The following is a 26533-nucleotide window of genomic DNA, read 5'->3' as shown; positions in this document are numbered from 1 at the left end:
CAAAGGTCCCTATAATTTAGAAGATAAACATGTACTCCGACTTACCCAAGGCCCGAAAAGCTCTTGCCGTCTTCATGAAGCGTAACCACAGAAAGATAATTGTAACCGCAAAGATACGCTTGGTGATCATACTAAGCCCCTGTGCATCCACAAAGATGTCCACTGAATGCATGATTGCGATGCACATTAGTTGCGCATACACAAACCAATCAAAATAGTTCCTGTAAAATGACAATAAATGCACGGTAATAAATGTGACCACAATGGGCTGTAATGTTGTGCCTTCACTTTTTGAGATATTGAACAGGCAAATTTTCCTTGAAATAAGCTTTACAATGATCTATCACACATCCCTATCGCTTGATTGAAAAAAAAATCAAATGCATTGGGAAATTCTTTGTTTTCTATTGTCTTTTAAGATGTTCAGTGGAACATCTCAGAACTTGTTCTGCCGACCTTTCTGCGCCCTATTTGTGGTGATGATTAAAGAAGAAGGGCCAGGAGAGGAGTATCAGCTATATGGGCTACTGGATATTCCAGTTGAAATCCATACACCCCCTATGTGTGACTCAATTTAAAATCTACACTCCCTGTGTGGGAGATTAAGGTCATGTCTTCCACAGGGAGTGTACGAATTTCAACTGGAATAGTCCAATGGCCATTGATCCCCACATGTAACCTACCATGGGTCACTAAAGTACTCTGGAGATTGATCTTTAATCGCTTCCACCTCACTCTGTAAAAACGAAGACTCCTGAGGCCACCTTGGATGACAGTATTGGTAATCTCGTTTGATCTCGCCAATCCGCCATTTTTTCCAGCCCTAAATATTTGGGAAAAGTTGTCTTTTAGTACATAATATTCAGTGTTCCTTTAAGCAATATGGTTTTTGTTTTTCCACAAATGTTAGTTTTCACTATCAGATGTAATGTGCCCTTTTAATTTTGAGCTAAACAAATGGGGGTAAAATGAAAAAAAAAATCCATATTTCCATCCAGCTGGCAGCACCTACAATCAAGGAAAAAAATAGTTGTTACACTTTGACAATATGTTGGAACTCTTCATTGCTGATCTGTTAGTTCAGTGAAATTAGTATAACTATGTTGGATGAGAAATACAAACCTTCCCCTTTACTGCCCCATTCCCCATCAACCAATGTTGGGGAGACTGGAGAACCCAATGACAAAATTTTCATCAATAATAGTGTGCGAACATTATTTTCCTTAATTGCAGATCTTGAGGTTTCAAGATTTTAGTGTTATATTGGTCCACATGTACGTGACACTTAATGTGTCACCCACTAAATGAGCATCAAGTCGCAAGTTAGTAGTTTCAAAACGTCCTGGCTGCTGTGTTGGTATTCTTTGTTTCACACTGACCTGTTCAAGCCAATGGTATGTCTGCTTTGTCCTTTGTAAATGGGAGCACAATGGGCCATTCACAGAGGACATACTACTGGCTTGTACAGATGCGCGGCAAACAAAGAACATCAACTCAACAGCCAGGATGTCTCGACAACTACCAACTTGCGACTTTATGCTCATTTCATGGTGGCAGGTCACATATTCATAAATCTGTAAAAGGTAAATAACAATTACTATAGAAAAATTATTTAATTTGTGTACATTGTGGAACATACTCTTTGCGTGGCTGTGCGTAGTAAGCTGTATGCGTAGAGTAGCATTGTATGTTCGTGTATTAGCATGATTAGTCGTGGAGTAACAAGCATAGTTGAATATTCCACGATGTACACAAATTAAATAATTTTTCTATTTTTCATCATTGAGTCCATCTTGCAAATAATATTTCACAGCCGCAGAAACAACACTCGCCCATCCATTATTTCTGGTAATGGTCCTTTCTCACCCTTTATCTAATACTTGATAACGATATTCATAATCAACTTCATCATATCATATCATATCATTTATTTTTATCATATCATATCATATCAATTTATTTGCCAGCAAAAAGACACATATACATATAAAATATTGCACAATATCAAAATTACACATAAATATATAAATTACACATGCAAAGATATAAAAATGTAAGCCATGGAAGGTCATAAAGCAAGAAATTGAAATTGAATTGACCCATGTTGGAGAAAATAGAGAGATGGCATGCCTTAACCAGGAACAATTTAAACAAAGGACAAGAGAACCCCTGGCAGGGATAGCCAGATAGTGACAAAGTCACTTTCAAAGTGGCTAAACCTAATTGATTCCCACAAGAACACAGACAATCAGCACAGGGGAACAGGGCAAAGGATGAATCTACCTACATTCTCCAACATAAGATGAGGCGTGATAATACAATGTAAGCACAACCTTTAGATAAAAAATAAGCCTAAGCCCAACTAAAAACTATTTTGAATTCCAGCTAATTGTTTTGAAATGTTTTTTGAGATTGTCCAAAATACTAAATACTAAATACTAAATACTAAACAAGAATTGGTCTTTGAGAGATGGAGGAAGTTGATCAAAATAAACTGGAAAACAATTGAAGACAGTGTATTTAAAACTATCGGTTCTAGCATAAGAATGGGAGAATTACTATGACGAGTATTGATGGAAATATACTCCAAAGGATCAATATCATGCTTGCAGTAAAAACACTTGGCAATAAAAGAAATAGCAAGATAATTGTATCTATTGCACACAGACATCAGACCTAGTTTTTCAAGGCGTACACCATACTCAAGCTCTCCCCTGGGTGCTGGAATACAGGCACGTGCCAGACGTCCCAACAATCTCATAACCTTGCACTTGTCTGGATTTAAAGACATTTTGTTAATATTGCACCAGTTAACTATACTGTCAAGATCATTTTGGACAGTGTTGATGTCATCTTCCGCATGGATAGGGCATTCCATCACTGTCCTGCTTGTACGCACTTGTGATCTGCACTCACACCACTATAGCACACCCACACAAATATCTGATTTACCTCAAACTTCTTTTTTGAATCATAGAATTCTTGCAGCTCCAATGCTATTTGATACACTGTCAGTGCCACAGCACACACCTGGGAAGAGAAAACAAATGGTTACAATGATGTCAACTGAGATCCCCCTGGGAGGTGGGAGGGGAGTAACTGTGTCTCGTTTTAAGGTGTTTCAGATCCAATCGCTGCACATTATTGCAAATTAATGTGCTGTTAATGTGACAAGTTTGCACAAATCAAATCACAGTGCGGAATTATAATGAGTATTGGAGGTAATGTAATGGGCTATTCCTGTTAAAATTCATACACCCCCTGTGTAGTACATGGGAGTGTATATTTCAAATGGAATCACCCTTTTATGTGAGCCCATTTGACATTCATACTCCCTGTGTGGATGATTAAGATCAGGTCTGTCATAGGGGTTTTAGCATTTCACTTTGAAAAATAACAGGGCTGTATTTCTACATTTAGTTTGCATGCCCATCCCATGAACATAGGCCTAATCCTACCAAGGAAAATTAAGCATGAGGTGTCACTGGATGTAGAAGAGATGATAGAATACTAAATTCATAAAATCTACAAAGACAACCTATTCAGTTTCAAACTTGTAGATTTACCTACTACTTCTACCATTCTACTGTTACCTTAATTAATAAATATCTTAACCTAAAGAATATCAACAACAAAAATGACAAAAAAGATCCCTAGAAAATTGGGCTATTCCAGTTGAATTCCATGCTACCCCTGTGGAAGATTTTGGAAATATCTTCCACAGAGGGAGAATATTTTTCAAATGTAATTGTCAGAATTAATCATTTTGAAACCCATACTCCCCCTGTATTATGGCTTTACCTATATCTTCCACAACTGGAGTGAGTATTTCAAATGTTAGTTACGCAATTGTCTATTCTATTTGAAACTCATACTCCCTCTGTGGAAGACTTTAGCTAAATCTTCCATAGGGGTAATGTGGATTTAAAATGGAATAGCCCAATGCCTGCACGACACCAGGTATGCATCACTTTGCAGCAAATTCCGACACATATATTGGTAACAGATGGGCCTTTTTAGTTAAATTCAATGAACACCCAAATCTCACACACAGGGGGTGCAGATTTCAAATGAAATTTACAATCGCCCTTTGAAAGATTATAAAGTTATGTCTTCCATAGCCTAGGGTGTATGGATTTCAACTGGAATAACCTGGTAATGAGATTTTATTCATATTGTTTGTATGCCAGAATAAATGGCTCTGCTGTTGATAAACAGGGGTGCTACTGAAGAGAAATACTCAACACATTACTAACTACAAAGCATGCATTTATATGGACCTGCTTATCTGTTGGAACTAAAGATGAAAAATAAATGGCAGGAAACAAGAAAGGGGGGCAAGTGCAGAGTGTAAGGAACAGCAACAGCTAGACAATAGTGCAATCACAGACTACTACATAGGAACCCCAAAGTCTCAGCTTCACCCGATAATGAGGGTCGGTAGTTCCATGAAGTGTGAAAGACAAAACTGCTATGCACATACTGCATATTTTCATGGTCATTCGCGTAAACGCAAAGGCATGCAATGCTCTATCGCAAAAGCATGCAACGCTGGCATGATTGTTAGACATGCACGATCGGCCCTCATGAATATGCATGAATTCATAGCATACAAAGCACAGGGACGTTGACTATTGAAGGACAGTCTTTAGTAGTCTGTGAGTGCAATTATACCCATGGGCATAACTGCCTTTCTAAAACTGCTCCTGATTGGATAATTACATGATATAATCATCTCAATAACCAATCAAAATGGACTGCTTCTGGATCTCTTAGCTCTTTTAAGCTTATCCCCTCCAGCCTTACCATATTGGCTCAATGATATAGGCCACTTTGTAACCGATCAAAATAGTTCTTAGAGGCTGATAATGCGGCAGGTTTATTTCCAGAATTATATTAATTTCAATTTGATGTTTATGAATAATCTATTAAACTTGAAGATATAAGTACTCCTACACGCTCACCCCTAACACCATACGCCATATGTCGTCTGGTATATTGTACACTACGGGTTCTTCCAACGCTAAAGCGATAACGGTCCAAATAATTATGTAAGCCAGAGCGAATACCACTTGTTTAGCAACACCATATCTGTGATAAGGAAAGACAACAAGGAAAGGACATGCAAAACATATATACAAGACAAAGAGGTCATGCCACTAAATAATCTAGCAGACGACACTACAGCAATCATCATTACAATTGCAGTAGCAGCTGTCTTCGTCAAATTGAGATACCTATATTCTACAAAAATCTGTTTGGTGCAAATTTGATATCAAATCATAAATATGGGCCTACTCTTTGAGTTGAAATTCTTTTCCAATTTCAACTGGGTTTTATCCAATTTTGATCCAATTTGATGCGCTGTTTGTTAAAAGATTTATGTTTCTCAAAAAAAAATCCACAAAGATTTTATCCCGATAGACATTTTTCCCAAACGTCAACAATCAATGGACTATTCCATTAGAAATTAACTACTACTATCTCAATTCCAGTGAAATTATTATAGAATCCACAACTTAAGTTCCCCTTACACTTTTTGAAATAAATTTTTAAAAATATGAAAAAAAGGTATGTGTAGCCTTATTTGTTTTACACATCTGGACAAATTTATAGCATCACACATCATTGCGTTTAGACGGAATGGTTCATTATGTATAAAAAGAGGCCGCTTTAAAAGTTGCACTTGAGTCCGTAGGAGAACTTTCTTTAACAAACTCATGAATATAGGCCTTGCATTTTTTATGACTCAAATGCAACTTTTAAACAGTCTCTGTTTTTACATAATGAACCAGTGTCGACTGAACGCAATGAAGCATGATGGTATAAACTGGTTCAGATGTGTTCAACACATGGACTATAAATGCAAATAGAAAAACATTTTTGGACTCAAATAGCACTCTTGCATTAGATCAAATTTGCATTCATGCGATGATTACCACACATTGTACAATACCCGCATTAGGTACAAGCAACATAAAATAACAAATGGATGGTGAAGCATGCAGGAATAGGGTATTGGGTTAAAACACATATCTTGACAATTTTGTTTCCTGTAAACATTGATATTCTTTTAGTAATGTTTTCTGATCATAGATTTCCTTGTGGGATTTATCAACATCGCTGAACAATGAGCTAGATGGAGGTGATTTGCTATAGGCTTTCCACGCAAGGAACATGCCTGTACACAGCGCAGTAAGGGGGGGGGTAAAAAACAGGGTAAAGGCCCAAATTGGAACAAAATCATAGAGTGATCACTTTTTCACATTAAACTCTTTTTTTTGGGGGGGGGGGTTTGTCGCCATCTTGGAAGCAAACTCAACAAAACTTCCCCTTCCCTCAAAATAATAGAAAACTGACGGAAAACAGGATCAGGTATCTCCTGATATAAAATCTATGATCATAAAATCATTAAAAAGGTAGAAAAATAATACAAATTCAATTGAAGCTAGCATAAACTGTTACAAATTTGACAAAATAAGCAAAAGATTTACGCAAAACAAAAAAGACTTTCCATACCCCTAAAGCAATCCATGCATATTCTTTTTTATTATTGTATAGATTGGGGTCCTTTGATGTTGCCATAGCAACCGCAGTCCAGATTAGTATGAAAAACAAATGGCCAAACACTTGGGCAAAAATGCCCTGTCTTTGTAGGGATGTAAAAAAAAATGTAAAAATGTAAGATATGATTAACTGTAAGTTTCACTTATATATTCATTTCCCTTTCTTTGAATATTAAAATACAAAACATTGAGTAATCTTTGAAAGTCAGGTCACCCAATAATGTATGTCAAATACAGGCCTTGTAGAATTAACAATTTCCACTTGCCCATCGGGCAAGTTCAAATAGAAATCCACTTGCCGGACTTGATATTTTACTTGCCCTGGAGTACACATGTTATGATGCAGTACCCATATATGATGTAGATCACCAGACAAGGTGTAGCATAATTTTTCATACAGTAAGCCAAAAAAATTAAGGTACCAGTTGTGTTCACCCCTGTATATCCTAAATAAAGACAAATAGGTCGAAATTAAAACAAGCAGCCAATACCTGAACTCTTGAGCTCTGATTTAAGACCTTATTTGTTGACATTGGTTGAGAATTAAAGAAACGGTGATCTAAAACCTAATAAAGAAACGAAATCAAAAGTTGCACTTTTGTGTTCTAATCAATGAAAGCACAACGCTAGTTTTAACATGCTAATCAATGAAAGCACTGCGCTAGTTCTCTTGTTCGTGAAAGCTTTGTGTACAGATCAATGGGATGCAATAGAGCAAACTGCAACTTTTAAATTGGCACCTTCCTTGGGTTTTTGGATTGTTGTGTCTTTATTTCTTGAACAATTTCAACAAATGAGGTCTTAAATTCGAGCTAGAAGATGCAGCTATTGGTTGCTGGTTCCAATTATATGACATATCTGTCGTTGTGTAGGATATACAAGGGGTGAACATAACTGGTACCTTAATTCTTTGGCTTACTGTATATCTTCAGCCTGACGTATACGCTAATTGCCCGAGTCATTTTTTGTAATTTTGAGAATGAAGAACAAAATGTGGTTCAAGCATGCATCAGTTACGTAATCACCCTAATTATTTTGGATTATTCCCTTTCATTTGTATCATTATCATTAATTGTGCAAAGATTGGTGAATAAATGTTTAAATGCATGCTTGAACCATATTTTGTAATTCTCAAAAATACAAAAAACAAATGACTTAGTAAAAAAGCCTAGCAGGCTGACAATATGGATCTGTCATTGTATTGGGTTATTCCATCTGAAATCCACACTACCCCTGTGAAAGATTGTAGAAATATCTTACACAGGGGGAGTATGTATTTCAAATGTAATTAGTCACGGTTAATAATTTTGAAACCCATACTCCCTCTGTATTATGGCTTTGCCTATATCTTTCACAACTGGAGTGAGTATTTCAAATGGAAGCTACCCAATTGTCTATTCTATTCAAAACTCATACTCCCTCTGTGGAAGACTTTACCTAAATCTACCACACAGGTAGTGTGGATTTTAAATGGAATAGCCCATTGTCATGAAGCAAAATATTAGTTAAAAGCAAAATATTGTTACTAATTAAGTAGTTTTTCCAGTAACTCACTTGCCAAATTTCTCCCACTTGACATCAATAAGTCTCTGCATTACTGGGTGCATTATAAGATCCAATTGGTTGTATTGCACTACTACTTGAAGCTGAAAGGAAAAAAGAAAATATGGTGTGATTCATGGCCAGCATTAGCTGCAAGAGAGGGCTGTGGGACTTAGGCTAATCGGGTGCACCGGAATTTACATACATACATACAACCAGTGTTCGAAATTTTGGTTGTCCATTCGCCCGGGACAACCAAAGCATGCACCGGACAACTGAAAATAGTGCTCTAGTTGTCCGGCGTACAACCAAAGATATGCAAGCCAAAGCCAAAAGTCACTTTTTCAGCATGTTATATTGCGAAAAACTGACACAACTGATGAATCGTTAAATATTTAAGAGTAATTGTTCATAAATTGACTACACCCTGGTTGTCCGTGGGACAACCCCTTTCATTTTCTTAATTCGGACACTGCATACAACCTTCAAGGCCCTATGGTGAGGATGGAACAACTAGGGCCATGATGTTTTGGGTTAGCTTAGACCCAGAACTGAAAATGGTCATGCAAGGATGTTAGCTAGCCACCTGTCCACCTGTCATTTTGAACCAGCAGTTTGCTCCTGGGACAGGCAATATTAATGCCTGTGCCAAATTCTAAAAATAATCTTGAATAAGTTCTGTGAACTGAAAACAAGATCAAACTAATAATAATAAATCAAGGCTATAGCTATTAACTGACTAATCCCCAGAAGGAGCAATGATCTGATTTATGTTTTTAGTTTTGGACAGGCAGTTTTGGTGAAAATAATAGGCACTTGTCAAATCCTAGCTAAGACCCTGATAATGCAAAAAAATTGCTGGTTTCAACTGTGTAAGCCCTTGATATGCTCATCGACAACCAGATACAAAAACAAACAAACACACAGACAAGCAAACACACAAACAAATTAATAATGCGTAACTTTAATACTGCTACACTTCCTCATCAAGTTTTGCTGGTTCCAAGTGATGTGAATCATAGTAGGCCTATTGTTTTCTCTTGAGTTAACAAACAAACACACAGACAAATCAGGGGCGGATCCAGGAATTTTTGATGGAGGGGCACCTTTTGGTCAACGACGAAAAAATGGTGTTAAGGGGGTTACCCCCTCGAAAACTCAACGGTTTTGGCCCATTGTTTGCTGCTCATGGCCGAATTTGTTCATTTTTTTTAATTTCTTTCATTTTTTGTATTTTAAATTGGGCCGGCGCCCTTTGCTAGGCAAAAAATAGAGGGGGCGCTCGCCGGCTGCGCCCCCCCCTAAATCCGCCCCTGCAAATATGCATTACTTACTGCAGTCCTGCTATTACTCTCTTTCTCATCAGGTTTTGCTGGTTCCAAGTGATGTAAATCATAGTATTGTTTTTTCTGTTGGCACGGTCCATAAGATGAAGCTGATTCAAAGCCTCCCCAGCCTAAGAATAAACAAACAAGACATATCAGTTGGTGTACCAGGTGAAATTTGCAACTTGGAAAAGTTGCTCTGCTGACCCTACTTGGAAAAGTTGCTCTGCTGACCCTATCATCAGGGAATAAGTGTACTGATACTGTGCAAAAATGTGCAACTTCAATGCTAACACTAGGATCCACAACATGTTCATCTATCAGGGCACAGTTCTTCAACCCCAATACATTTGTACATTCATTGAATGACCTTTGAAATTTTGGGCACAAAAACTCATTCTCTGCTACTTGAGGTCATATTTTGCACTATGATTGTTTAATTGAGGTTATTGAACTATATGCCATTAGGATGAGGTCATTGTGGTCCATAGTGTAAAATAGACCAATATGGGGTTAATTTGGTATGACACAGGTCAGAACTGCCCTTGGCTTTACATTCATTAGGTTACACTACCTGAATATAATCAAAACTTAATTCCTGCCAGGGGTTAGTATGAGGTGCAAATACTACAGGGTGAGTCAAGATATTTACAAGATACAAGATATTTTAATGAAGTCAACTCATATTTGTGGCGCTTTTGTACGAAATCTAGAAGGAATTCGCTGTAAGTGTAAAGATCATTGAAAAGAGCATATCATGAACAGCTAAATTTAAAAAAGAATTGTTTGTATCTGCTTTCTGCAAACCCGAGATATATATATACTCATTTGAATAAAACCACCAATTTTTGTAGCCGCCAAGTTATAAAGTTAAGGTTACATCCGTTACAAAAATTGTCCAAGCCACATGCTGATTTAATTAACCAATTGTTTAAGGTTATTAATTATTTTTAACTGTTGTGATTTGGTAGTTCACAGCATCTTACGAATGGTAGTGAGATTTGGCAAAAAAATGTGTTGCTTAATTCATAGCGAAAGCGTGTAGAAGAATTAAAATATCACAGATATACTTTTATAGGTGCTGCGGTTCTTGAGTTACGTTGTAAAGAGGTCTGAAACAACAACACTTTTGTAAAACGTACATAACTCATTAACAACAATAAATTAAGCAAGTTTGCAAAGTATACGATTTGTAGAATGAACTTTTGCAAAGTATCAAGGCGTTAATTTTCAATAATATATTGATCTAGATAATAAAAATCGATTTTTAGGTTGCTTCGACCAACAATACCTCGTCTACCCTTAAAGTCATTCTGGATGACATTATGTATCATGGGAAAAGTGTATGCCAATCATGAAAGAACTCATTGGTTATCAATGGCAGTGTGTGGAGGGAGCGGGACCAAACTGACTGCTATAGAGACTATGACCATGTGGGTAATAGTTGACATACCACTGCTGGCATTTTAACAATCATCAACACCAATGCTGGCTGCCCTGCGTCATCTTTGTCTGATGCATCTGCTCCGAGCTCCAGTAAAAACTTGGCCGTCTCGCTGCGGTCTAAAAAAAATTAAAGATATTAAAGCCATACTGTTACATTTCTATAAAAATAGATTAGTATACTATTTCTTTTCCATAAAATGTTAGCTTTTACTGTCAGATATGTCCCCCTTTTAATTTTGAGCCGAACAACTGAGGCAAAGCAAAGAAAATTGGAATTTACTACCAGCGCTAATGCATGTTACTCCGTCGGTTGTGCTACAGTACGATCTTTTGATGTGTGTACACAACCGTCCCGCATGCCATGTAAGTACAGTGTTATGAACATCGCATACATGTTTGACCAATATTTCTATCGTAATAAACAGTCTTCATAAATCAGAATTGAATAAACCAGAATTTCAAAAAATATCGAGGGCGTCCCCCTCAGCAAATGTTACAAGATGGCTTTAAACCAAACCATTGCATTGTGTCTTTGGTGCAGAAATTTATAACTTGTTAAATCCAATAAATTTCTGAAAATTTGGCACAACAGAAAAATCTTGACACATGGAGTTGATGGGAAACATTATAGTTGTTGTTGTTGTAATTTACGCATAACTTACCTAATTCTGCAGCTACTTGTAGTGGTGTTCGTCCCTTGTAGTCTCTGCAGTGAATGTTAGCGCCTGCTTTTTGCAGGACTCTGAGGGCGCTGCATGCATCGTTGCGAGCTGCATAATGCATGGGAGTCTGGTTCTCTCCTTTTGTAAGACACTCAATATTACCTAGAATTCAAATAATAATAATAATAGTTTATTAATTTATGTATCCATGTGACCATCCACAACAAACCAGATGACCATCCATAACAAACCAGATGTAGCCTCACCAGGGCTCATTCAGAGATATGTCTCAATAAATTCAAAAGGAAACAAATGAATGTCAAGAGAACTTTTTTTTATTATTTACCAAGCAATTATCACATTCAATTCAAAATCTAAAAATTGAAAATTGCAACTTTACACCTGGTTTGTCGTGAACTGACACATGTAGGCCTACTATTCCAGGAGGGGGGTTACTCTGGATTTATGGGGTCTTCCCTGGGGTCTTCCAACATTTAAACCTAGTTAAACATATTAACCTGCTTATAGGGGTCATATTTGGTTCACCCACTTATTTAAGGGGAAATGTGGTGTAAATTTTTTAAGGGTTTAAGGGTCATTTTTGGCAAAAAGATCAAAATTTGTTCCGAGAGTATTTTGATTGGTCACACCTGTGTACACTATTATGGTTCAGTGCCTCCCCCTCGCACCCCCTGCTCTGGGGTATGTACTATACTAGTGCAAATACTTTCTTAATTCCCTGTATCTCACTATTTGCCTTTTTTAGACTTGTCACCAAAAGAACAAACCTTAATCATTTCAAATACGATTCTCATGTTTTATCCATTCTCACATATTTTGGTAAATTTCTCATAGTAACTTTGCATAATATAGTCACCCAAACAACATTTTTAGATGTGTCACCAAAAGACCAATAAGTTTCATGTAGCGTCTTCTGCCAAGGGCTTTCATTTTTAAGGCCAGGGCACAATACACCGAATGCTTTGAAATTCAGGATCACCAAAGAGGGCACTGAACAGAGGCCATGGCCTAGCTTATATGGCCTCCTTGAATTTCGAGGCATATACCTGAGACCAATCCCCTCAAGCTTGAATAATTACCTCCATTTTCCGACAGCAACATAAGCATTTCTGGGTAGTCCACTGCAGCGGCCACATGCATCGGTGATCTCCCATGCAAATCAGCTTTATTCACATCGGCCCCATTCTCAATCAAAAACTGCGCCACATCTATTTCCCACGCACGGCATGCCTCGTGGAGTATCGTCTGGCCATGCTTATCGGTGCAGTTAACGTTGGCGCCACGATGAAGAATGATTTCGACAAATTCCAAGTCCACATTTGTGTCTTCCTTTGTGTCGCTCGCGAGCTGCGCAAAGTAGGAGATGAGCTCCTCGTTGTGAGGGTTTGGTTTGAAGGGATCCGGGATGGGATCACGCTCGATGCCAAGGACGCCTTGTTCGCCACGTTTTACTGTAGAAATCAATATAAAAAATATATGGTTGGTCATTATCAATTTAATAGGCAAAGATGATCAGTGATGACTACTCTTTGAATGTCATTACACATTTGGCAAGATCAATGAATATTCATTATGTTTCACTACCTGGAGAGAATTGATCAAAAATTGAATTCCCTCCCGAGGTTCATATCTGTCAATGAGTTGACCAGATCACAAGGATGTCATTATAGCTAGAGGCAGTATATAACACAATGGGTCAATGAGTTAAATAAAAATGACCTTGTGTGGTATTTAGTTCCCAGGAAGTGAGTTTTGCCTGAGGCAATTTGTGGTTAAATGTTGATCCCTCACTACAAGAGTTATACCTTCGATTTGGTTGAAAAAGGAGGTGAGACATGATCAAATTTCTCCAGGTAGCAAAACGTAATGTGTCATATTATACTTTGTCCAATGAACTATTCAATGGCAGTAAATACACATACTCAGTTATTTTACCTTTTTCTAGCTAAAGAAATCTACCTTATTCAAAGCTTGTGTGAATATAATCTATTACTAAGTGCATTCTAACAAGAAATAGCAACTCCAGCAAAAAGGAATACTAAACATATGCTTGACACCGGCGTGTCCAGGATCTTTTCCTGCTGGGGGCTCAGAGGGGCTTTCAGAGTAATGCGGGGGGGGGCTTAAGAAAGCCATTAATTTGTTTGTTTTTTCAGAGTAATGCGGGGGGGGGCCATTAATTAATTTTTTTTGGATATTTAAAAATCTCGAAAAAAACTGATGTTACATGATTTTTAACAAAGTGCGGGGCTTCAGCACCCAAAGCCCCCCTGGACACGTCACTGCTTGAGAACTGTATTTTCAAGCAATATAATAGCACCAAACAATCTGTTTTCTTGCAATTAGGCCTAAGTGATACATGAGACTTGGGTGATATTCTCACTTGCAGTTAACAAAATGGCCCAATGAGTTTAAATTGAAAAGGAAACAGGCCTAAAGGAATGCCCCTTGCGTTCCAATTTTTTCCGACCTGGTTGGCAAGTTTTCCCCCAATTGGTATTTGGCATATGATATAAGATTATGTCTACTGCCAATATTCTCGATGATCGGTTGGTTGATTGATTGATAACTGGTCAAATAACTCATTAATAATGAATAATTGATTGATTGATAATTAATTAATTAATTTTGATGCGTTGATTGTGAACTTGATTAAAGCAATATTATAACATTTTCAAACAAAATAGATTAGCATTTCTTTGCCATAAAATGTTAGCTTTTACTGTCAGATATATCCCCTTTTATTTTTGAGCCGAACAACTATACTTCAAAGCAAAGAAAATTGGAATTTACTACCAGCGCACATATGTCGCCAATACGTACCACTCCTTCGGTCATGTTGTGGTACGACCCTTTGTTGTGTATATCACCGTCGCGCACGCCGCGTAGTACTGTGTGTTATGAACATCGTGTATGCGTTCGACTAACAATTCCATCGTAATAATAAAGGGCTGAATCAGCCTTTTATTCAAAATCTCTGATTTTGACAAAACTACAGCACCTAGAGTCTTGATTTTTGCAGGCTATATTGGTTTAATAAAGTACAATTTAATCGTGTAAAAAAATGAATTAAAAAAATTCAGTGAGGGCGTCCTCCTCAGCAAATGTTATAATATGGCTTTAACTGATCGATCAATTGGCTCATTGTTTGAATAATTTATGTAAAATATTGACCAACTACCGGTACTTGGTTTATCAATTATTGATCAAACGATTCAATTTGATTGATTCATTGACTGATGATTGATTATTATACTTACACATTTATTGTATGAAGAGCAAGTAGACATATTGATGCAGAGAGCCAGCCATTCACACACAGCATGCAGTGACACATTAAAGATGAAAATATATGCAGAGAAAGAGACACAAGATATACAACAAGATACACACATTATGAGAACAGTTATGTTATCACTACTGGTTTGAAAAGCATTTAGCAAGCATCACTAAAATCAACAAAAAAGTTTTAGAACTTTCAAATGAAACAATGAAAGAAAATTAATTATACCTTACAAATATTTTTGATAACGATCTGTTACCATCATCATGCAAGCAGTAGTGATTAGCTGATTGTTTTCCGTCAAATTTTTATTTTGTTATTCTTTACCCAAAATGCTGATATAATAACTGATGGAAATGGCTTCTGTCCATTTTAAGGTTAGCAACAACTTTAAACTGTTGCGATTTGGTAGTTTACAGCATCTTGCGAATGGTAGTGAGCTTTAGCAAAAATTGCATTGCTCAATTCATAGCGAGCTTGTAGAAGAATCTAAATACATAGATATACTTTTGTAGGTCCTGTGGTTCTTGAGGTATGTTGTAAAAGGGCTGAAACAACAACACTTTTGTAAAACGTAGATAAATCATTACCAGCAATAAATTAAGCAAGTTTTCAAAGTATATGATTTGTAGAATGAACTTTTGCAAAAGTTCAAAGTGTTATTTGTCAATAATATATTGATTTAGATAATGAAAATCGATTTTTCGGTTGCTTCGACCAACAATACCTCGTCTACCCTTAAGCATTGACTTGTTGTTTAAGTCCTTAGAGCTACATGGACTCCTGAACAATACTACTTGCCCGCAGATGGTAACAAATCCTTTCCGAAAATATTTGCAATAGTTTGCCTTCATAATTCTGTTGAAAGTATTAAAACTACTTTTGTTTATTGAACTAACATTAGAGCCTTCACAGCCGCTGAAAAAGCTTCACTTTGAAATCTACATAATATGACAGCTAGTGTGCAGCTCTACCAAGCATGTGCGCTAGCTAAAACATATTTACTACACAACAATTAACCTACTGATGTTAGATGATAAAATACCAAACAAAAATGCTCACTTTATTAATTAAAATCAATGAAAAATCCAACAAAACTTTTAATTGGTCTTTTGGTGAACTAGAACTTGTGACTTTTCTTAATCTGTTTATTTCGATCTATTTTTTATTAAAATTGTAATTATTTAAGAGGGAACAACCCAAAAGTTGTCCTATAACGAAAGTAATTTTGATCATTAGGATGCTGTCTCTCAGTCAGACATGCTGTCTCTCCCTCCCTTTACTGCAAGTGTAAAATATTGAAAATTCCAGCCTCATTAACTTTGACCAATCAATATTTTGACTAATTTCTTACTTACAAAAGGACTTTTCGTTTATAGAAGTACATTATCAAACTGTTGGTTTGTGCCCTAATTAAGATGGGAGAAATCTATGCACGACTAGGAATTTAATTTGAAAGAATTATTACTGATCATTCTAAAGAAAATCAATTGTCATTCAGCTTGAATGGATATCACAAAATTATGTATATGTATAGGTCTATTGGTTTTTGAGAAAGTAATTAATTTCACATAGATTTTCAATATATTAGACCTATATTCAAGTATTTGGTGCACAAAGCAGCAAGGAAAAATACATTTGATGAAAAAGGCAGTATTTTTAAGCATAAAATAGTTTGCAAGAATGAAGAATTACTTACTTACACTAATCTTATATCCACATGAAAACAATACCCAACATAAACAAGGGAGAGGTTGACGTTACTCAGTACAAATTACCATACAGGTATGCGCCGCAAACTTGGGTTGCATTGTTGGAATATCAAATTTGCCTCACTGTAACTAACATACGGTATTTGGTATATACAGGTTGGTCCAAAATTTCTTGAAATATTTGTATATTGATGGGTCCATTTTCAGATCATCAGTGGCAACTCCCTACCTAAACCAAATGTGATTACCCCAACCTGACCACCACCCAAACAGCAATATTATCTGCCAACATCTCGAGGGTTGAGCCATTACTTTATGCTCATTTTGTGTGAGCTAGTCACAGCGAGTTAAGGCTTTCTGGTTCTGAACCCTCGATAAGTTGGTGTACATATATGTATGTTATAAGGTCTTCCAACCTTCATAAAAATTTAACATATGGGGAGTAGGCCTATATACAACAAGCTAAAACTAAAACCAAACTAACTTCTTTCAAGCTATTGATTTGAAATACAGCATTAGATAAAGGTGTTGGTAACTAAAGGTTGCTAGCAAGTGATTTTCCATGGAAAACTATTAAAGCCAAAACTAAAACTAAAAATAGGAACTTGAAAAAGCTCAATGTAGTAGGTAACTAAGCTAACTATTGGTATGCAAAGCAATAATAACAAGATGAATTGTCTGTTGCTAAAATCAATTTATTTATTTATATTCAAAATGATGGTGGTCAGAATTGTTCACATTGCCTCATGTTGTGGCCTAGTATACAAATAAATCTGATTTCAATTGTTTTTACTGTTTTTATTCATTGCTGTATATCAAGAAATACCTTGAATAATATATAAATAAATTTATTTATGCAACAAACAAACCATTCATTCACTATCTCCTACATGTAGCTGTTTTATTTAAAAATTATAATAGGATACATTCATGTCTCAGTTCAAATCTACGAAATTTTAACATAACAAAGCTTTTTGTGATTTACTTGCTTTCCACAAAATTATCATCAAACAATTTTGAGTCCACACCACTGAGCTGTAATCAAATTCAGAATTCTACAAAAGAAATGACTCATACAGACTATTCACCAGCAGCCAAAGTCCCTCTGCTTTGGATGCTGAGAATTCTTGCATATTCATGAGGGCCGATCGTTTTAATGTAACATATCACACCAGCGTTCGTTGTGTGCCTTCATGTTACACAATAGAGCATAGCAGTTTCATCTGTGGCACTTCAGGAACAATTGGCCCTCATTAATAGCAGGTGATGCTGGGACTTTACATGTTGGTGAGTAGTCTGTATTAGTCTGTGTCTGTGATCTATATCTTTTTCACAATCATGTTGTTTCACACATCCATCCCATTCTGGTACCTTTGAAATTGACAGTGACGCATTACGATTGTGCCATGTTTTAATACACACAAGTGTATATTGTTGTGATTCCGAGAACAGCGCATGTTTCAAGGCAACACAACCTAAAAAACAGAGTCACATCACTACCAAACTTCAAGTAGCACAAAGTCTGAAAACCTCAAAAAATAACAATAGGGTTACAAAAACCATTGTTATGCACAGATTTGAATTGAGCCATGGTATTGGACTATTCCAGTTGAAATACACACACCCCTTATAGAAGACATGACCTTTAATAATCTTCCACACAGGGAGTGTCAATTTCACATGATGCTACTAAATTGGTGACTCCATTTGAAATTTACACCCCCTGTGTGAGAGATTAAGGTCATGCCTTCCATAGGGGGTATGGACTTCAACTGGAACATCTCATACTGCATAAAGAAATAAGTGAAACAAAACAAATTAATTAATAATACCTGCATTACCTGCATTTGCAGATGACTTTAAGTTATCTAATTTTAAGAAAATTAAATTAGCATGTTAATGGAGGGGAAAAAGTATAAAACTAATATAAAATCTATCTATGAATTGTAACTATGCAACATTTATTAAACTTTTGGCACAAACTGAATCAAAATAGCAGGCATGTATTTAAATATATTTTAAAATAAATATTGCAATTTTGCAATAAAATGAAAGGTTTTATAATAAATATTAAGCTTTGGGGAGCAATAATTTTTTCTGTTTGATTTGGGACTTTTTTTTGCAACTCGACAAATATTTAATTTAAAAATAACCTCCAATTGCATTATACACACAAAAGAACATAGCCTGCAAAATATATTTTAATTGCTGCTATCAGCATGGGTCAGCACTAAATCATCACAATCATGGCAGGGTTTTATCAAGCAAAACTAGTGTGGTCTTTAATTTGAGCCTCCCTAGAAAATATGAATGTAATAATTAAAATAAGCCGACCATAATTTCTTTAATTTGGCAATTTTAAAAACCTCCCCAATTTTTATCCCTTTTAAAAAACAACAACCTTAAGACCACACTGTAGAGAAACAATGCAATGCAACTTGCACAAGATTTTTTTTTTAATTTTTCCGATTAAAGGCATATTCTTTTTCCATAAACTTACATAGTCGTTTGTCTGTATAGGTTCCAAATATATTTTGTTTAAAATACAAAATGACAGAATCAATACATTTGTCAAAATTAGGAAACATTTCACACAACTACCCAAAGTCACTAAATTTGAAATATTAGACTGCATCATACATGCCAATAAGTAATAGTGATTGGTTAGGGGTGGTGCAATAATTATGTTAACCCCAAGGTTAATTATAGGGGGAGATTCTGTGGTTATAGCCTCAGAGCAGGTGAGCAATTTTGACACAATTTTTAAAAATGTTTAGGCGTATATGTTACAAATTCACCCAATGAGGTACCTGTACACATAACTATTGCACAGCCCTTAAAATAAAAAGAGATCAAAAATGCAATAGTTCGATGAGTCTGATGCATAATTAAAAACACTGTGACGTATTCTAAAAGGTTTAAAATATTTAGAACAAGGTTTTTACAATCTTTGGATAGTTTGAACATCGGTTGGTTCTGCACTTTATTGAATGAAGGCCTTCAGTGGAACACACCTCTATTAAAATATGTTAGTCTATATAACCAAGAGACACAAAACTAAAATGTTGATGTTCAGTGGAACACACCTCTATTAGAATATGCTTGTCTATATAACTAAGAGACGCAAAATTAAAATGTTGATGTTCAAAGTTCTGTGTTATGAATTTTATGAAAGTCATGAATGATTCATGATCATTCATACAGCTTGTAATATTGTTGTTTAAAAGGGATAGAATTGTGGTAATTATTTCACATTATAATTTAAAAAAAATCATAAATAATCCTACTTGTTTGAGATGTCGGCTTCCATTTTTTAGTTTTCAACTCCTTAAATTTGTCGGCTCCTTCTTGCACTTTCTGTCCGATTCTAAATACATCAACGGCAGACTTGATTTTGCCTCCTGAAAAGATGATAACAAACAATTATTGTTTATTTTCATTTACACTTATAAAAGTATGATTTCTGTCAAATATTAATTTAATAATTTTACTATTCTTTTACTCAAAATGCTAAAATATTAGTATACCTGCCAGGAAGGGTTTCTGTTACTTTTATGTTGATCAGTGAAAGAAATCCACTGTGAAAAAAGACCCTTTTTCCTTGTTTTTACATGTAGTACCTGGGTGATGATACACAACTCTGAATATAAGCTTTGCTTTGATATATTTGTAGCTTACTTTCATATTATATCATATTGCTTGCCTATATTTTGTGGTTCTATAACTGTAATTTACTTTTATTGCTTGACTACTTTTGTAAAACCATCACGTTTGAGTTACAGCCTTTGGCCTTGTTTTGCTCTCCTTCTAACTGTATTCTTAGGCGTGTTGGTTCTTTTAATGTTTTTTATGCTTGTATATTTTGTTGTAAAGCGCATTGAGGCTCTTCGTAATAATGCGCTATATTAAGTGTCTGTTTATTATTTATTATTATTATAAATGACCCCCCTTCCCAGAACAAGGGTCATCTTTAATAAAATAGCACAAATTCTGACCTCATATTGCAGAAAAAGAAATTTTGTGGCAATTTTGCACAAAATTTGTTGATTTTTCCCCCCTGATATTCACTTTTCACGACACACACACTAAAGTGTGCATGATATCGTGTCATATCACACGACTAAGAACTTGAAGATTGCAGAAACTTTCTTATAGTGTTTTTCTTTAAGAATTATGGCCAGTAGGCCTACAATAGGACATATAGTACATCCATATCAAAGCGATGCACTTGTCGGCTGCTACATGTGTCTTATTTCACATAATAGCTAGGAATAGATACCAGACTCATCTCTGAAGTGGAGGAACCTTCAAATCATCCCCAAGTCACCTGGTTTAAGGAATGTTCTTTGTATTCCTAAACCATGTGACTTGGGATGATTAGAAGTGACCTCCACTTCGGAGATGAGTCTGGTATTTATTCTGTGCTGTTATGTGAAATGAGACACATGTAGCAGCTGACAAGTGCATCGCTTTGATATGGATGTACGATATATGGTAAAACCGCCAGGTTCTGACAGCTAGACACTGCCAGTCAGCAGAGTTTTGACACCATCCCTTGAGTAAAACACCTAAAGAATATTCGCTGGCGTAGTGCACATTAGAATATGACCGTTGCTAGGTCAACTGACTCACGCGTTCCGTGTTACGAACCACTGATGGAAATGATCACAACACAAAGCCTAATATGCAAATCATAATTCGGAGCAGGTGTATGAGCTCAGGCTTGAACCAGTACCGTAACCAATGGTTACTAATGTGCACTACAGCAGAGAATATGGACACAATTTTTTCAATCAAATCTAATAGTCTTTATCTCTTTTAATAGTAATATCAATTACAAACCAAATCCTTTGCTGCTCTGTTTCTTGCCATCACCAGTCACATCTGTGTCAGCCCCGGATGTCAGCAGAGCCGGACCCGGTCTTAACTCCAAACTATCCACACTCTGCACATCACCGTTTGCTTCCGGGTGAATCTTGTGCTTCCGTCGTGTACTCTTACGTTTCTTCCATTTCTTTTTGTCTCCCTCATCATCGGGATACAGAGGTGCGTCACTCATTGTCACCTGCTAAGAGTGGGCATGTTTGTACCTGTAGCATTAATTTAATCAAGTATGAAAACAAAAGAAAAATAATAATGGGAGATGATGTTAGCGCCTGGTTTAATTTTTATATCTTTACGAGAAACATAAAATTTAAAAGCGATCCATTTGTAAATTTTGTATTCGATTTCACAAAAATAATAAAAGAGTTCATAATAGGCATAGTTTGTAGTCCAGTGACTTTATTGTCTACTATTCCAACATTTGCAACATTAGATAATTTGTCCAAGTTGTCTGAAATCCTGAGTTAACACATATGGTCCTGCGCCTTTCGGTAACACATGGAAATTTTGAAAATTACAATGGCTTTCATCTTGCAGCTAAGTAACATCTTACTTGATGAGGCTTGTTTTCCTGAGCATTTTGACACCTTTTTAATGAAAATCGGCCAAGAAATGAGCTGGCGCTGGCCAAAATACCATTTTCAGAAAGGGGGGGTCTGAAAAAATATATATTTGTAACATTTCGTCGACGGGTCCTTAAAGAACTTTAGCAAAATTACCCTCGATTAGAGAAAAGCGAGGGTAATAAATTTTGTTTCACTGGTTTCATTTTCTGATATTGGATTTCATAATTTGATCTCATATACCTCGACACCTGCTGATGTTTGACCTTTTGCATGTCAACACATTCCTGGTGCTCTGGAGGTCAGCTGGGCAGGGGAGTGAGTTTCAGGGCTGGAATTGCCAGAGGGCATATAATATGGTGACCCAAGTGAAGTCCAGCTGGTTAGGATGACAGATTGACCACTGTGTTTTTAAGACTAACTTTCATGCTCATGGCAATTGCCATGGCAACTGGCTGTCAACGCTGAAAACATTTGAAGAAAGCATGGATTCAAAAGTTTTAAGGACATGTACATGAAATGATAAAATGATGTTAATTTTTTATTTTAAAGCTTTTTATTTAATTTTGGTGTCTAATTATATGTATTTGGGGTCTGTTAATCCAGAAATTGTGTTTTCATGACACATGGACCTTCCTGTTTCTTTAAAATTAACATTTAAAAGTGGAAAATGGATCCCTAGCCACCACCGCAATCACCAATTCATTAATTAATTAACCCTAATTAAAACTGAAACAATATGAACCAATTTTATTTATTAGGCCAAATAAAAAAATAAACATGTTTCACGTCCCCTCCCGCTTCCTTTTTCGAGGTTTCTTCAATTTTATTTTTATTTTTTGAAATTCAGTTATAACTTTTCAAACAATATGTGTAGGAAGTAGATATACTTTCTATAACCTTGCTAATATACAAGGAACACTTTTAGAAGGTTTTGTGATAGGTAGAGGGGGTCTATCTCTCAGAACAACAAATAAAAAGAGGCCTCCTCCTTTTTCCAGACATTATTGTATGTATGCTAAAACAGCTCTAATTATGGGTATTTACACCTATTTTGCGATAAAAATAAAAAATAAAAGGCCCTCTTCCTCCTTTTTTTTCAAAAACCCGGACGTGAAACATGTTTTTTATTTTACTTGGCCTTATGTATTATGTATTATTCCAAGTATTATGGAAAATATGACATCATAAACATGGAAAAAGTGGAAAAGTGTTACTCCACCGCCAAAATAGGTATCCCAACTCATTGCGCAAGACCATATAAAAATAAATTAAAAAAAATATTAAAAAAATCCACATTCGGTTTTCAATTTCTCACAAGCTTTGAGACACAGGATTTAATTAAGATGGCCTTAGTATTTCATGAATCATGATTGAATGAAAAAATTTCACATATTTTCCCCGTCGTTCGGATGATTTTCTATGGTATACCACAGATCCTGGACATTTTTCCAGGACCTGTGGGTACACCAAGTTTGCATTTCGCCAAAAGTCGCCATCTTGTCACACAGTGACACTTCCTCGTTACATGTTGGGCATGTTTTTAAACTAAGGCGACAACAGGCCGACGGACCTTTCAAATAGGGTTGGCCGGTCAAGGTTTTTTCTTTGGTTTTTTTCCTGGAGTCGAAAAATTCATCTCAATCTGACAAATCTGAAAAAAATCTGAAGATTTTTTCAAACATATTTTCTAAACATTTTGAGAAAAAGATGAACAATTTGATATTAAAAGAAAATAAAAGTTAAAAATAGCTAAAAATATATATGTGTAGTGTGATAGCTGCCGGTAAATCAGTTAATTGGTAAATATTTGAGTACAAGATTTCAGCAAAAAATTTAAAAAAAATTGTGGGTCGGTCTGGCCCGTAGAACAGGGTATTTTTTTATTATTATTTTGACGTACCAGTAATAATTTTCATTGCAATATATTTAGGGGTTCATTCATATATTTTCATGACTAAGCGGTTGTTTATGCCCGAGGGCCGCTTATGCCTGAGGGCATAAACAACCGCTTAGTCATGAAAATATATGAATGAACCCCTGCTCATACATACCAGAACATTTTGTGATTCTTATTTCATCAAAATAATAACAAAAAAGTACAAGTAACATACAATATGATTTTCCTGCATTTTTCCTACCCGGCGGTCTCACATCCGGGACACCGGGCATAAACGCTGTTTATGCCCGGGTCTCGACCAATCACGCGCGCTGTTACATAGCGTGTATGTATGAACATGATATATATATAGGAGAGTCATCAGTCAAATATGTATGTAATTTATTTCGTTAAAATAACCTAGTCGTCAAAATAAAGGATTAATTTTATTGCCAAGAATTCTTGTGTCGCAGTAGCATGCGCATGATGAGTGCACTGAGATGCATGTATAGGGACAGGCACATCTGAGCGAGGGCGCTATTTATTTTACTTGATAATAAAGCCCTATGTAAATCTGTGCCATTTTGTGCCACTGAAAACACCATTTTTGGAGAAAATGATGGATAAAACCAAAATTAATCTGTTTCAGATGCTCTAGTTTGCATTGACAACAGTTTCAATGCTTTAGGAAGCAGAATGCAACATTGACTTCACTTTTGAATATTTCTTTCTGTGAGATATGCCTTGGTGAAAATCACCGTTTTGGTCAAAAAAGGGGTCAAAAAGGGGCATTTTTGGGAAAAAATTCTATTTTGACCCAAAATTCATCTTCTGACAAAAGGGAAACATGGTTTGACAAAAACTTTCATCCTTTTCACATAACAATTCCAGTTTACTTGTTTGCTGGGAGAAAGCACTTTTTTGTTATCGATTAAGAAAAATCATAGTTTTTGCCTAAAATGGGCCCAAAATGGCCGAAAAATGGCAAAATTTGACCAAAATTATCACCAAAATCACTTTTTTACCACCTTAAAATTTGAATTTTCATACAAAATTTCAGAGATGTGTTGAAAATGATAACATACATAATATTCAACAAAAATTAGATTAAATTACAGTGAAAACAAAAAATTGACAGGGGGCACAAAATTATCAAGTCCCCCATGCACTCCTAATGGCAAGTCTTATCAGAGAAAATGGCCCAATGTTCCGACAGTAATTTCGTCATAACTTCACTTAGCAATACAGTAGAAAATTGGTTTTGGTGTCAAATTGTTTCTGAGAAGTTCTCTCTTCCAATAAACAACAATTCATGTTAATATAATTAATTTGAAATTTTTATGCCTGTCCCTAGCATGTACTACATTAGAAGCCGGAATAATTTACCTAAATACAGGTCATTTTCTCTGCACACTCACGTACACAGCGCCAGGTCAATTCCACCAGTTGCTCATGCACAGACATGTCACCGATAATTAATTTTCAGTTACCAAGGTGACTGACAACACTCGGCCGGCCATTTTATTACAATTTTGCAGAGTACATACACTTTCGCATGCATGTTTATATTGAAATTTTGCAACATTGCAAATCGATCGATTTCATTAATTACAAGCTTATTTTATGCACTTAAACTATTCTTTAAATGTTAATCAACATTTACATACCTGTAAAATGTTCAAAATACTGGCTTGATCTTCTTCAAAATTATTATCAAACTCTTTCAATTTTGGCCGTCTTTCTGTGTGTGTTTCCACTTGTTGACTGCGCCGCAATTTTAGTCTCTGCAACAGATACAATTTCTCACTTTCTCTCGTTTAGCCATTGAAATTGTACGACAGTGGTCTGCGTGTATAAGAGGTTAGATAATTGACTGTTTACACCGTTACACGGACTGAGTGACAGCACAGCGACAGGTGCATTTTATGATTTTTACCGTGGAGCGGTCCACACCGTCATCATCCCTATATCTTCGTGTTAAAAATTGCCGTGATAGTACGATGAATCCTCACGTTTTTCAACAACTACGCATGGTGATTTTATTCGAGATAGGCCGTGCAACTCAGGCTAGAAGCATACAATTTGAGATTTTGAGCGCCTGCCACACTGTTTCTATTCTACTAGTGCACCTGCAGCTGTGAGAGCCCTGATGCTGTGAAAGCACTGGCATGATAGCGATACTGTTTGACCCCAGATGACCTGTGACCTTGGATGACCTCAATTTTGTTTTGCGCATATCCCGTGATGCTGTGAAAGCACTGGCATGATAGCGATACTGTTTGACCCCAGATGACCTTTGACCTTGGATGACCTCAATTTTGTTTTGCGCATATATTCCCCTCGCATCAAGGATTCCACCCACCAAGTTTGAGCCCGATAGGACAAAGTTTGAAATCCATGACCTTTGACCTCGGATGACCTCCATATAATGTTTTTCATGCTCCCCTCGTACGAAGGTTTCGACCCACCAAGTTTGAGCCCGATCGGACAAAGTTTGCAATTTGACCCTCCGTAATGACCTTTGACCTCGGTTGACCTCGATTTTATTTTGCGCATTATATTCCCCTCCTATGAAGGATTCCACCCACCAAGTTTGGGCCCGATCGGACAAAGTTTGAAATTTTGACCTTTGACCTTGACCTCCGATGAC

The 26533-nt window shown here is 36.2% G+C and overlaps 1 protein-coding gene across 1 annotated transcript in view; it reads right to left on the bottom strand.

Moving 5' to 3' along the window:
- Positions 1-25753, bottom strand: part of LOC140140002 (uncharacterized) — a 47610-nt gene extending 21857 nt beyond the window's left edge. Inside the window, 13 exon segments of the mRNA XM_072161812.1 lie at positions 46-221; positions 684-823; positions 2953-3030; positions 4965-5091; positions 8121-8212; positions 9443-9514; positions 9517-9564; positions 10887-10996; positions 11542-11703; positions 12642-13013; positions 19845-19958; positions 21400-21647; positions 25551-25753. Coding sequence (XP_072017913.1) covers positions 46-221; positions 684-823; positions 2953-3030; positions 4965-5091; positions 8121-8212; positions 9443-9514; positions 9517-9564; positions 10887-10996; positions 11542-11703; positions 12642-13013; positions 19845-19958; positions 21400-21616 — 1708 coding nt within the window. The 5' untranslated portion in view covers positions 21617-21647; positions 25551-25753.
- Between the last annotated feature and the right edge of the window lie 780 nt (positions 25754-26533).

The sequence above is a fragment of the Amphiura filiformis genome, chromosome 18 (assembly GCF_039555335.1).
Source record: "Amphiura filiformis chromosome 18, Afil_fr2py, whole genome shotgun sequence".
In the NCBI taxonomy this organism is placed as follows: domain Eukaryota; kingdom Metazoa; phylum Echinodermata; class Ophiuroidea; order Amphilepidida; family Amphiuridae; genus Amphiura; species Amphiura filiformis.
The sequence above is the reverse complement of the archived record's forward strand: the minus strand, read 5'-3'. Positions and strand labels throughout refer to the sequence as shown.